The sequence below is a fragment of the Chelonia mydas genome, chromosome 3, assembly GCF_015237465.2.
Source record: "Chelonia mydas isolate rCheMyd1 chromosome 3, rCheMyd1.pri.v2, whole genome shotgun sequence".
In the NCBI taxonomy this organism is placed as follows: Eukaryota; Metazoa; Chordata; order Testudines; family Cheloniidae; genus Chelonia; species Chelonia mydas.
The window spans coordinates 187,851,414-187,865,891 of record NC_057851.1 but is presented as its reverse complement, the minus strand read 5'-3'; the positions used below and the strand labels follow the sequence as shown (position 1 = coordinate 187,865,891).

The window sequence follows — 14,478 nt, the reverse complement described above, 5'->3', positions numbered from 1 at the left end:
GGGCCCTGATCCTGAGTAGGCTCCCTGAGTGATGTTGCAATACAAATAAAAATACTGCAGCAGAACCATTGTTCTAGACACGTTCACCATCATTTTTGTAAAGTCCAGTATAGGAGAACAAACTAAATCGTGGGAAGGATAAACAAATTGTCCTTGATTCACAGGAAAAGATATGCATGCTCAACTTCATTTCCATGAGTTTTAATTTCCATTGGCTGGAGCACTTCTTTCCATCTGTTTCAATGGTCCTTTGGAGCCATTTTCAGTCCGCACAGTGAGGTTAGTGTTGGTAGCCTGGATGGAGATTGTAAATCTGCCTGCTTTGTACTGTTCTACTCCAAGCAGGCTGCCAGCAGTAGGAAATGTCATGCCCATTCGCTGTTGCCTGGAGCCTGGGCCCACAATGATGATGGTTATTGGTTTCTGTCACTGTGTATGTTAAGGTAGAGTTTAGACTAGCATCCCCAGACAGGAGGCGGGTTTCACTGGGCTAATGTGCTGTACAAACACAATCAAACCTGAGCCCTGTCGCTGTCTAGACCCACAGGGGAAGAAGCCTGCCCGGTGCAATGGGCTGTGAGCGGCAGGCTGGCTCTGTGGCGTGATGCGCTGCTGGGAGCATCTCTCCCGGCGGCTGCCTGACCCTTTATGGGAAGAACCGGGAGGCCAAGGGGCGGAGGAGGGCGCTGGCCCTAAATAAACCTCAGCCGGGATTGCGACCCGCCCCCCCCCTTTGGCCCAGTTCCCCCCGGACAACTGGCCCGCCCCCGAGCGCCGCGATTCCCCGCCGGCTTCGAGCCGCTGTGACAGCCCCAGCAGCCGGGGGGGGCAGCGCCGGGGGGAGGGGGCCCCCCGTGCTCTGGGGGGCGGCGGCGGGGGCCGGCGCGAGGGGCAGGGCCAGCCTTGCATCATCCCCGCCGGGCTGCCGCGGCGGCGCGGGCGCCTTGCTTAGCCGGGGCTGCAGCAGCAGCAGCAGCGGCATCGGGCGGCCCGGCCGGCGGCATGGAGAGGCCGAGCGAGAGCTGGAACGGCCACGTGCGGAGCGGCGCGCTGGCCGGGCAGGAGGCGACGGCGGGCCGGGCGCTGCCCGCGGAGCCGGCCCGGCGGCGGGGCGGGGGCTGCGGCCGCTGCCTGAGGAAGCACTGCCTGGTCATCCTGACCGTGGCCGGCGTGCTGCTCGGGGTGGCCCTGGGCGCGGCCGTCCGCGGCGCCCGCCTGAGCCGGGCGCAGGTGGCCGCCCTGGCCTTCCCCGGGGAGCTGCTGCTCCGCATGCTGCGGATGGTCATCCTGCCGCTGGTGGTCTGCAGCCTGGTCTCCGGGGCCGCCAGCCTGGACACCCGGGCCCTGGGCAAGCTGGGGGGCATCGCCGTCGCCTACTTCATGGGCACCACCCTGGTGGCCTCCGCGCTGGCCGTAGCCTTGGCCTTCATCGTCCGACCCGGGGCCGGGGCCCAGGCGCTGAACACCAACGCCCTGGGGCTGGCCGACGCCCTGCCCACCAGCAAAGAGACGGTGGACTCCTTCCTGGACCTCGCCAGGTACCTGCCTGCCCCCTGTACCCGTGCTAAGGCGGGAGCGGGCCCCCCACCTGGGGGGGGGTGTCTGCTGCTGGAGCCGAGGAACCACCTGTTACGGGATCAGCCCCAGCTAGACCCTGGCGCTGACCGTGGCTAGCACTAGACGCTTCAGAGGAAGGATGTGCAGTAACCTGCCCCCAGGGAAAGTTTTCTCCTAAGCCCCTTAATTAGAGGTTGGTTTTATGCCCTGAAGCGGGAGGGTTTCTAGACTTTTTTTTTTTTACTATTATAATACCACCCAGAGAAGTGTCTGATCCCACTTTGAATCCTGCTCAGCTCTTGGCCTCAGTCATATCTTGTAGTAGTGAGTTCCATTGGTTAGTTATGTGTTGTGTGAGAAAGTTATTTCCTTTGAATTTGGCTCCTTTTGGTTTCATTGAAAGCCCCGGGGGTTCTTGGATGAATACAAGGTGTGTAGACCATTCATTATTCTGCATGCTTTTATCATGTCCCCTCTCATTCATAGATCTAAGGTCAGAAGGGGTCATTGTGATCATCTGTCTGGTCTCCTGCATAGCACAGGCAACAATGGGACTTCCCCAAAATAATTCCTAGAGCATATCTTTTAGAAAAACATCCAGTGTTGATTTAAAAATTGTCAGTGAGGGAGAATCTACCAGGTAAATTGTTCCAATGATTACTTACTTTCACCATTAAAAATGTACGCCTTATTTCCAGTCTGAGTTTGTCCTGCTTCCACTTCCAGCCACTGGATCATGCTATATCTTTCTCTGCTAGATTGAACAGCCCATTATTAAATATTTGTTCCCCGTGTAGGTACTTATAGACTGTAATTAAGTGACCCTTTTACCTTTGTTAAATTAACTAGATTAAGCTCTTGGAGTCTGTCACTATAAGGCATGTTTTTTAATTCTTTAATCATTCTTGTGGTTCTTCTTTGAACCATCTCCAATATACCAACATCCTTCTTGAATTGTGGGTGTCAGAACTGGACACAGTATTCCAGCAGCTGTCGCATCAGTGCCAAACACAGAATTAAAATAGTCTCTCTACTCCTACTCAAGATTTCCCTGTCAAAGGCATCCCCTGGTGAAGGCAAATAATCCCAGTCTTTTCAATCTCTCTTCATATGAAAGTTTTTCCTGCTCCCAAATCATTCTTGCTGCATATCTCTGAACTCCCTCTAATTCTGCAGTATTCTTTTTGAGATGGGGTGATGAAAACTGGTCGCAGTATTCCAGTTAAGGCTATCCCATTGACTTATACGGTGGCATGATTGTATTTAATATGTTTTGTATTATCCTCCACCCCACTCCTTTTTCATCCTGACATTTGGTAGGTTCCTTCCACCTATTGCAGAGAAAGGGAGCCAGCTGAAAAAATTACAGCCCCATGAGAACTTCCTTCAAAGGGAAGGCTCCCATTTCTAATTACGTAGCAGTTATTCTTATTTTGTCTTATTGCGTAGTTGGTGTTGTTATTTAATTTTAAATAGGTGCTGGGGCGGGGGTCAGGGTCTGTAGTAACACTTCTACAGTTCACTATTTTTAGTGTGCAGATGCTGGGAAAATCTGAATAAGAGATTTGTTTTTTTAAAAAGACACATTTCAGTGAAACACACAGAGCCAATGTTTTCATCATCAAAGGGAGAGACTCTTAATAATTTCATAATTATTTCAAACTGCAATCTCTTATTCAATGATTAATCTTTGTTCAACACTTTCAAAGTGTAACACACAATATATTAGCAGTATTCAGGACCTGATAGTGTCATCTTACTCATGCTGAGTAATGCTTTACTCTGTGAGTAGTCCCATTGCGGAGGTTAATCAATGGGAAAATTACTACATAATCTGAAAAAAGTGGCAGAATGAATGAGAACCTGCAAGTTGGAGTGCAGTGTCTTCAAATAAAAACATACTGAGGGAAATTGTTATAGTATAATGGGTGTGAATGTATGGAGATAAATTCCCTTTTATAAGAACTGATAGTCTCCTGTTTATATTTTGTCTATTTTTGGGCTGGGGAGAAGAGTTACAATATAAAAGCAAAGTGACCGAGCTCTTATGTTTAACAAACATGTTAGTTCAAAGGTTTAGTTGTTTTTTTTTTTGTTTTTTTTCAATATACATTGTGTTATTGTTGAGGGCTATAGAATGCCCATTGAGATGAATTGGAATTGATGGGGTGGGGAAAACCAATTTGTTTAAAATGTAGAAAGAATCTACCTGTCACTGCTAAACTCTGAGAGTCTAGAAGACCATGATGATGACCCAAGCTGTATGCTGCACATTCATAGGATGCTGGGCATGTGTGTGCTGTATTCTTGATATATCATCCTGGAGTTCTGAGTGTTCTGAATGCATACAGGATGGACGGGGGCCGGGCACTTCCAAGTGTGCTTGGCAGGATTTCTGAAGTTCCACCTAAACTTGGGAGCAGTAGATAGATTCCCCCAGCATCATCTAAATGCAAATGCTGAGTTTAAATGATGTAGATAGAGCTCAGAGTCAGGGGTTTGATAAGATGTATTGTGATGGTTCTTGGGGTTCCCAGGACTATGAGTCATCTTGTTCCCTACCCTCTGCCTCTTGCGAGAGAGAGTCTTCCCTGTGATAGCGGGGTGTTAGATTCCTAACACCACCAGCCTTTTAGCCACTCACCCACTCTCCTCCAGGTTGTGCCAGTATCCTGTCTTTGCTCTGCAGGTAAACAAGAGGTGCACCACAATCCCCTTGAAGTGATCCCCTGTGATATCCAGCCCCTGACATGGGCTACTCACGGAAATCCCAGATCCTCTGCTCCCAATGGAGCAGTGTACCCCACTTTACCAGTTTTACCTTAAACTACTGCTTGCTGTATCACACACAGCACTTATGAGCACTTATAATAAAACAAAATAATGTATTTTTAAGGAAGAATAGAGGTTCCACTAGAAACAAGAGAGTGATGGAAACAAATGGTTACAATACAAAACAAAATCTTAAAACGCGAACTAGAGCCCTCCCTTATTAATAGTTACATTTTTCTATCTCATAAAGTAGGTTTTCCCCCCAAAGGTTTAGAGCTCGCTGGCTTCACAGGAACCAGGATCCAGTCTTTCATGAAATAACCCAACTCCATCAGATATCTCCTCAGTGAATGGATGCAGAGTGTCTTTCTCCACCCTGTGATGTATCCATCTTTTATCTTTAGTCACAGACCGGGTGACCCCCCAGAATGTTCCTTTCTACCCCTAAGTGGTTTTGATTGTTTGCAGTTGTCTTTGATGGTTTTCCATTGACTATTTTGAGATGGGGTAAGGGTAGACAATTGAACCTTACATTACATCACTGGCTGACCAAGGAGGGATAACAACTCTCTACCGCTTGAATGGGCCATCATCAGGCCGTATTATCCTCTGCTGACTAACTTTTACTCCAATCCCATAGGCATAGTTTTCAATATAGTTCTGTTATTCCTTAAATATTATGTGTACAAAGATCTCACAATGATTGAGTATTGATAAGTTACAAGCTTTCAGTAGAGATCTGACATGCTACCTTTTATAGGTAAATACCACGAAAGCAGTGTATTAGGTGTAGTGAGTTTGTCAGGTCTGAGACAGGAGCTGCTTGTAAAGAACAGTGATCCCTTTGCCCAGTGGGTTTCTGTGTCACAGTCATCAATGGAATTTAATCCTTCATGCTAAAAAACAAAACAAAAACAACACTTGCTGGCTCAGTAAACAACACTAGTGTGCACATTGGTGCCATTTCTAGAGAAAAAGCATTGACTGATTTTTTTCCCCCATTTTGGTTTATACAAAGATAACTAAGTGCCTATCTTATATTCAAGGTGCCCATACATAGTTTAATCTAATGAAATATCCTAAGATAATGGACTACTCTTCCCATCCATATGAAGAAATACACACCAACCATAAAAACCTTCCTCAGCAGATAGAAAAATCCCTTCGTACCTCAGCCAACCTGTCCTCAAATGTCCTGGAGAAAAGAAGATCCATGCAGCATGTCCTGATGATTGACAGATCCAGCCTTTGGTGAATGAGGGAAGGGAGCAAATTCCAAAGTCAAGAATCCCTTGAGGAGCATGCTCTGGCAGCAGTGCCCCAACTCTGGCCCTCTGCATTGATTTCAGTTGTGGCAATGTCCCACAGGGAGAGGAGCAGTCGGTCTCTCAAGTAATCAACCCCTAGCAATAAGCACCCCTCTAAAACACACTAGGGGGCCACTACGATAATGGGACAAAATCCAATTTGAAAATATCAGATGAAATGGATTGTTCCAACACACCATCGCCGCCCTCCCCCATGTATCACCTCCAACACACTGGCCCGCTCAACACAGAATCCCACCCTGAAACCTGGAAGCACCATCCCTAGACTGTTGCTCTGTCCCCTCCCCAAGCACCATGTTTTGTTTTTGTTTTTAAAGAGCTTTGCACTGTGTCCAGAAGGTTAACAAATCCAGGCTCTGGCTGACCGGGGCAGAGCAAGTTATGTGAGGGACTTGCATGGAAAACACCCCACTGATTATTTCCCTCTCGCCCTAGTATTGCTTTTTAAAATGTTTCTGCTGATCTCAGCTGTGGTAGAATGCTACAGGAGAGGAGGTCTTTAAGCTGGCAAAGTGTCAAACCATTTAGGGCTTCACAGGTTCAAATCAAGACTGAACTGTGCCTGGAATCGAACTGGCAGCCAGTGCAAATCACTTTCACACTTAAAGCACACAACACTGATGCACTATGATTTTTTTTTTAGTATGAAACACTTCAGTTAAACCCAAGGACACGTGACTTTGATTTTTTTGGCTGTTATCTGTGGTGTCTGGAAACGTCCTTTGAGATTCTGCTACGCAGTTCAGTTCAAATTGGGGCAACAGCAAATGCCAAAATATGTAGACTGGTCAAAAATCAATTAAAACGTTTTCAGTGGTATCAAGACAGTTCATAATTAGCTTGTGAAAAACAGGTGGCAATGACACACCTGAACATCAAGATGGGATAGTCTCTCTGAAAGATACACTCCAGCTCAACCCGAGGTTATGGGCTTGAGGCAGGAGTTAGTGGAACAGTGAAATGGTATAGCCTGTTTTATGCAGGAGTTCAGACTAGAGGATCATAATGGTTCCTTCTGGCCTGACAAGCCATATATCTGTGAATTGGACCGTGAGGTGATTATTAGTGACGTCATAAGTGGCACTCACACTCTTTTTAGGCACAACAAGGCTTGAAACCTAGTGTCAGCCTTCCCCTAGGTGGAAATAGTGAATGGGAACTGGCACCCAGCCTGGAGAGTCAATATTTAACATAGATTCTCTGGAGATTAGAAAAGCTGTCTTTTACCAGGACATGCAGTTCTGGTTTTTTAAAAGTCTATTGCTTGGTGGCCAGAAGTAGTGCTTTGCATTGTTCCATGGGAGGCTGGGGTTTGGCTCTGTTCCCAGGCTTGGCCACTGATCACTCATTCACTAGGCCAGACCTCTGAAGTGGCGACACATATGAAAATGAAATATTTATTGAAGGACAAAACAAAAGAGAATATTTTCCTCCCAGTTGAGGTGAAACCAGATTTCAAAATCTCGGCGCTTTCTGCAGGGTGGAAATTCCAATTTTTGGCTAGCTCTAGTTGTAACACCCTTGGGAGGGAGTGAAAAATTATCATCCCCATGTTATAGATGGAGAAACTGAAACAGACTGGATCGAGACCCCAGGAATCAGTATCAGAGCCAGGCTCAGAATGCAGGAGTACTTTTGCTCTCAGTCCCATTCTCAGTTGAGCTTGCAGAGAATACTCTGCCTTTGGGTTTCAAGAGGGGGAACCTTCAGCCGTAAGGACTGAGATCCCCAGTCACGGACTGGAGTCACCCTGAACATGGACATTGGACTATAACCTCTGGATTATTTCTAAAAGGTGGCCTTAAATCAACAATCTAGTGGCACTACATCTCACAGTCATGGATTAGCCCTGTAAATTGAGGGATGGATAGGCATGGGTTTCGCAGATCCCAGTGGCTAGCCCTAAGCAACTGTGGTGGAGTAATGGGCCTTAGAAACAATCAGCGGACTGTTCTGTGATTAAATGAATCTGTTAAATCAATCTGTTTTTGAAAGAGTTATAAAAATGAGAATGTCAGTAAATGGCAACAGTCTACTCTGAGACCAAAAGGGATAAAAGTCTTGTATTGTAATGACTATGATGTGGGATAGGGAATGATGGATTAGTAGTTACAATTATACAGTTGCTTGAGCTGTGTATTTTCAAGAAATGCCAAACACAGAGTGTCATGTATTGGCAACAGGCTCTGTCCATTTCTGAAACCTCATAATTATTGCATACACTATGAAAAAGGGAATGTTGTAACTTAAACAGGAATTGTAGAGTCTGCACTTGCTTTTTGCCGCATTCTGATTCAGAAACTAACATCCCCTACATTATTGGTGGAACTGATTCTTTGTAATTATTAGGGAATGGAACGGTAGCTGTTTTTACAAGGTTGTGCATTTGTGAACAGGATAAAAGCTTGCAAATGAGTGTATATCTTTAACAGAGAAGACCCCAGTCTAATCTCCTCTAACCGTAGTTATCTCCTTATCTAGGTTCCTTTTAAAATGATTAAATTAAGTCGGGTGACAGTGCTGTCTTGCATCAGGTATAGGGCGGGTATTTTGCAAGCTTCCTCACTGAACTCTGCCAGTGCCCCAGACCCTGAGGCAGTGCTGTCCGTTCATGCTGAATGATGCCCCCTGTGAGTGGTGGCTGTTTTTCTTTTTGCAAAATGTACACTGTGTTGTGACAAGTGGAGAGTTCTCTGCCCAGCTCGCAGCCATCCTCGCTGGCCTGGGCACTGAGGAGAGGCACAGTGGGAAGCATTCCTCCTCTTCAGAGCACAGAAGTGGTCTGCATTTGCTACCACACCCCTGAGGCTAAAGTTGCTCCTATGTGTGAGGCAGTCCCCTTTCCTGGGGAGGGGAGGATCTGTAGCAGATCCTCTGAGTTAAACAGGAAATACATCTCTAACTCAGGCATGTTGACATGCACCGTATAAGTTATGTAACTCTCTTCCTTCCCAGCACTGACAGCATTCAGTTTTACCACCTCGGTAATGGTAGCAAGGACTGTACTATCACTGAACCACATGCTGGCAGGATAACCAGCATACTCGGTATCAGACAACCCCAGTGTTTGCTCAAGGGTGGCTGGTATAGTGATAACACTCATGTGCTTTTGTAAAATGTAACAGGTACTTCAGGGTTTGGGGTCTTTTTAGAGCAAACTAAACTTTTAATGTTACACATTCAAATCACTCATTAATCTAACCCTACTCCCCAAGCTCATCACACCCCTTATCCACAACTACTGTGGACCTTCTGGACCATTCCCCTGTGGTTCCCTTCCTGAGTTTGGATTGGCCCTGTTTCACAGGTTTCTAAGGGCTTGTCTGTCTGCGGAAATTGCTATTCTAGAATAACTTCCTATGTGGACACTCTTAATTCCAGAAAGGAGGGTTGTCAACATTTGAAAATTAATTCAGATTAAGGAAGGGTGAGAATTTAAAGTGCAATAGCTGTTCAGGAGTATCTCCCCGTGTGGACACTCATATTCCAGAATAAGAGTGCCATGTTCCTGTTTAACATAGTCCACTTCTGAAGAACAACTTTCCTATCTAGACAAGCTCTAATTGGAGCAGCATACTGTGGGAAGCTGTCTGTCCTTCATGGCAGAAAATAGGCTAGGAAAAGAGCACTAGATATGGGGGACCAGTAAATGTGTGTGAGAGAGAGTGTGTGTGTGTGTGTGTTTTTGTGGTGATCCTGGCAGTTATTTTTTTGTCTCAGCACCTGAATTACTTCTATCCTCTCTCTCTTCCCCCCCCCCCCCCCCCCCAAAAAAAAAAAAAAAAAGTTATAGGGAAGCAGTGGATCCTAGTGGATAGAGCACTGGTCTGTGACTCAGGAGACCTGGGTTCTGTTGCCGCCACTGGCCTGGGCAGGTGACCTTTGGCAAGTCACTTTCCTTTCACCGTGCCTCACGTTACCCCTCTGTAAAGTGGGGATAATGATACTGATCTCCTTTGTAAAGTGTAAAAGATCTGTGATGCTCTATATAATTATTTATTACTTTGTTTCATAGGAACCCATGTAAATTCCAGGTGTAAAATGGTGTATGGAGAAAAAATGTTGTCCAGTGGCTGTATCTGATTATCATGTGCAATTACACATTCGCCTAAATGCCGTCCTTCCTTTATGGTGGCACACATGAACAGGAAGTATGTTTGTGCTTCTCTGTGTGAATTTTCCATTTTGAATTGGGGACATAATGAACACAGACTCGTACTGACAGAACTGGGGCTGGCTTTCCAAGGTCTCTTAGTTTTGCTTCACTGCGCATGATAAACACTGCCTGGGATGTGAGCACATGATCAGCCCAAACAGCCAGTCAGTTGTGGGGTGACATTTTCCTATGGAACACATTCGATTGAACTATGTACTGTGCTTTATATGGGGGTGTTTGCACAGATTCATCCTCTGATGAAGTTGAAAGCCTGTGCACTTTCATACTGGCCTGTCTGTCATCAAAGGCTGATTTAATTCACATGATGACTTATCTTAATGAATTATGACTCTACTGTGTGTAAAATCGCATCTTAGTGTATAGCTGATTAAACCATTTATTTGATAATAGGCTTTTATGACTTAAAATGTTTTTTCCTAAATAGTAGATTGCACAACAAATAAGAATAACACATTAAATTAGATGCTTCCATGAATCTATAGTCTAAAGTGACTTTATTATTTGAGCAAAACATCCAGTGTAATGGGGTTCTTTTTGATCTTTCTGTGTTAATTAATTTGGTCCATAATTATACCCTTGTGTAACCTAAAATGTTCTTTTCTGTCTTCAAGGTCAAAATCAGGTCAGGTGATTGAGGAAGTACAGTCACGTTTCTGTGCACTGCATTCGCCAATGTTCAGAATGGCCTTGAAGCATTATCTAGCAGTTGGAGCCAAAAATGCCACTTGCTTTGCTGAATTGGGGCTTTCAGCCACACTAAGCCATCTACTAAAACCCAATGGGATTTAAGCACATGCTTAAATTTAAGTATGTGCTTAAGTACTAGGCCTAATGCTCTGATCCTACAAACCGTTACATGTGCACTTAACTTGATGCATGTGAGTTGTTCCATGGAGGTCAATGGCACAACTCACATTCATCAAGTTAATCATGTGCATAACTGTTTGCAGTACTGGAGCCTGCTTGAATTTCTTGTCTTTTCTTTTTCTTTTTCTTTTCTAATAGCTCAGCAAAACATTTATATTGTGAATTTCTATTAAATAAAATCATATTTCTCAGCTACAATGCGATCTGACTCAATAAGCCCCAAATTAGTCCTATCATGCTTTCAATGCTGCTGACAAAAGCAACAGGAAAAAAGGCTGAGTGTTAACAACCAGTTGTGTTGTGAAAGTCTGTGTACTTCGTAGTATCATCAAGGCTGTGGGAAAGTCCATACAGTGTGACTGGATAAAGGAGCTATGAATAGAACACCAAACAGGGTATCAGCTGAGTTGATAGCATATGTTAGGCTATGTCTACAGATGCAGCTGTGCTGCTGTAAGTTCTCCCCTGTAGCTGCTCTGTGCTGACGGCCTGGGCGAGAGCTTGCCCATCAGCATAATTAAACCACCCCCAATGAATGGTGGTAACTATGTTCGTGGGAGAGCATCTCCCAATGACATAGCACTGTCCATGCCCCTGCTTCTATTGGTGAAACCTACATTGGTCAAGGATGTGGTTTTTTTTCACACCTAGACCGACAAAAGTGCTAGTGTAGACCTACCCTTACCTTCAACTAGCTTCTCTTTCCTTTCAAAGACGTAACTTCTCTGCTTACTTTCCCTTCGCCGCTCCCTGGATTTACTACCTTCCATTTCTTCCCTACCCTAAGACCTCAACTACACTTAAAAGTTTTGCTGTAAAGCTATACCTTTATAGTGTAGACTGATCAGGTCTACTGATGTTATAGCCATATCCTCCTAGCATAGATACAGTTATACTGACAAGACTGTGTTTTTGCTGGTATAGCTTATAGTGATTTGGTGAGTGAAATAAACAGTGCTGGCAAAAGCACTTTTTGGGCAATATAACTGGTGACATAGCTATGTAAAAAAAAAAAAAAAAAAAAAAGTCACACCCCTAACTGACATATTATGCCAGCAAAACTTTTAAGTGTAGACTTGGCCTAAGACCTACCTTTTGGCAGTATTTTCACCACAAACTTTATACTCCGATTCCTGTCATGTCCTAAGTGATAGGCCTGACCATTCCCCATCTCACCTCAAGACCCAAGGTAAATAAACAGCATATCAGGCATACTGTGTGGTAGCTGCCTCAGGAACCTCCCTTCAGAAGCATGCCAGCTGGCAGGACGTCTTTAACATATCCAAATAGAGTAGACACTTCTCTTTAAAGCTTTTTCTCTTTCTCAAAAAGGTCATTTACAGATAGGTGGAAGATCAAGCCTACAATTAGAAATGCGGGTAACTCGCTACATATGCTTTTACATATGTAGCGTACAGATGAATATTACACACAGACAGCGGGTACAGGCTTGTTAAGCATCACTTAATACAAAGGTAGGAGATGTAATAGAAACCTTAACATCCTATGTTACAGTTTTAAAAGTACAGGATTGTTAAGTATTAGCTGGGATGGTAACTGGTTAAAAGAGAGGAAACAAAGGGTAGGAATAAATGGTCACAGTGGAGAGAGGTAAATAGCAGGGTCCCTGAAGGAGCTGTAATTAGTCCAGTGCTGTTCAACATATTCATAAATGATCTGGAAAAAGCGGTAAACAGTGAGGTGGCAAAGTTTGCAGATGATACAAAATTATTTGAGATAGTTAAGTCTAAATCTGACTGCAAAGAGTTTACAAAGGGATCTCACAACACTGGGTGACTGGGCAACAAAATGGCAGACGCAATTCAATGTTGATTAGTGCAAACTAAGTACATTGGAATACATAATCCCAACTATACATACGAAATGATGGGGTCTAAATTAGTTGTTGCCACTCAAGAAAGATATTTGAGTCATCGTGGATAGTTCTCTGAAACCATCTGCTCAATGTACAGCGGCAGTCAAAAAAGCTAGCAATGTTAGGAACCATTAGGAAAGGGATAGATAATAAAACAGAAAATATCATAATGCCACTATATAAATCCATGGTACACCCACACTTTGAATGCTGTGTGCAGTTTTGTTCACCTCATTTCAAAAAAGATGTATTCGAATTGGAAAAGGTGCAGAGAAGGGCAACAAAAATGATGAGGGGGGTGGAACGGCTGCCATATGACTTGAGGTTAAAAGAACTGGGACTGTTCATCTTAGAAAAGAGATGACTAAGGGGGGATATGCTAGAGGTCTATAAATCCATGAATGGCCTGGAGAAAGTGAATAGGGAAGTGTTGGCCAAGATGGTCAGGGAGGCAACCCCATGTTCTGGCTATCGCTAAACCTCCAATTGCCAGAAGCTGGGACTCGACGGCAGGGGATGGATTGCTTGATAAATTTTGCCCTCTTCTGTTCATTCCTTCTGAAGCATCTGGCATTGGCCACTGTTAGACACAAGATGCTGGAGTAGATGCCATTGGTCTGACCCAGTATGGCCCTTTTTACATTCTTATGAAAAAATTTCACATGAAGAGAGATTGAAAAGGTTGGGATTGTTTACCTGAGAAAAAGGAAACAAATCAGAAGAAACAAGATAAAAGTATATAAAGTAATGAATGGTCTCAAGAAGGTAGAATACGAGCTTCCATAACACAAGAACAAAGTGGCATTCAGTGAAATTAAAAGGCAGCACATTCCAAAAAAAGAGCTATCGAACAAATGATTGTAAAATGGGTTCATGTTCTGAAACTTGCATAGATCTGACCGTCTATTGGTGTGCAAAACACGTGTAATTTACCTACTGAGAGAACAGAAACGAAGTATAGCAGTAAAAATAACTGATGGGGAGCAAAATAATATAGGGGGTGCGGCTTTATTTTATAACCACCAATTATTTGTTTTTCCTATTAGGCTTGTTTTACACTTTTACACACACACACAGAGAATGCTAAATTTAAATGAGTTATTACTTTGCACTTCATACCCATTTTCAGGACTCTTACGCCTGATGTGCAGTTTACACTGCTATTTTAAACCAACGTTGAATTTAGACTACAGATTTCCATGGGATTGCACCTTCTTAAACCTAGGATTTTTAACCACTTCAGTGCTGCAGGCAGCAGCTGTCTGTGGTATTGTCAGGTTTTATACTGGGTATTTAGGGAAGCAGATTTCCTGGATCTACTCAATGGCCCTTGCAATATTAAAGGGTTAAATGGTCCCCTGAAATTGATTTAGCTGATTATAATGATGCTGTTGCTATGAGAAAAAAAATCACATGAGAATTAGGAGAAAGAATGGGTATTAATTTAACTGTAATTCAATTACATGCTATTCAGTAATGAGGAAAGTAATAGCTTCACTTAAGCATAAAACTGATGGAAGTTAATTAAATATACAGCATTTTAATGCCAAAATATTTGCCCTTGCTATAGGTTTGGTGTTTTTCCAAAGTAAAAAGCCATGATACACTCTTTTTATTCTTTAGACAGGAAATATTTTATTTTGTTTTCTTTTGTTTTTACAGAAATCTGTTTCCTTCCAACCTGGTTGTTGCCGCTTTTCGAACGGTAAGGCCTATGTAAGCTTTCAGAAATGAGCTGCACTGAGCAGGCAGGCCAAAGGAATGCTGGCTTTTCATAAATGACTGCACATGTGGTAAATTGTAAAACAAACAAACAAAAAAACCCCACCACAATAATTCACCGTTTGGGGGCATTTTCAAAAGCACCTGCGGTAACTTGGCACCTAGCTCCCTTTGAAAGC

General features: G+C 43.9%; 1 protein-coding gene across 4 annotated transcripts in view; it reads left to right on the top strand.

The window, feature by feature from the left end:
* The first annotated feature begins 900 nt into the window (after positions 1–900).
* Positions 901–14,478, top strand: part of SLC1A4 (solute carrier family 1 member 4) — a 33,463-nt gene continuing 19,885 nt past the window's right edge. The window contains exons 1-2 of one of the 4 annotated variants that reach the window (XM_043543959.1): positions 901–1,538; positions 14,240–14,282. In XM_043543959.1, coding sequence (XP_043399894.1) covers positions 1,003–1,538; positions 14,240–14,282 — 579 coding nt within the window. In that variant the 5' untranslated portion in view covers positions 901–1,002. The remainder of the gene's footprint in view (positions 1,539–14,239; positions 14,283–14,478) is intronic. The other 3 variants (XM_037896050.2, XM_027825311.3, XM_037896051.2) reach the window with 3 other exon arrangements.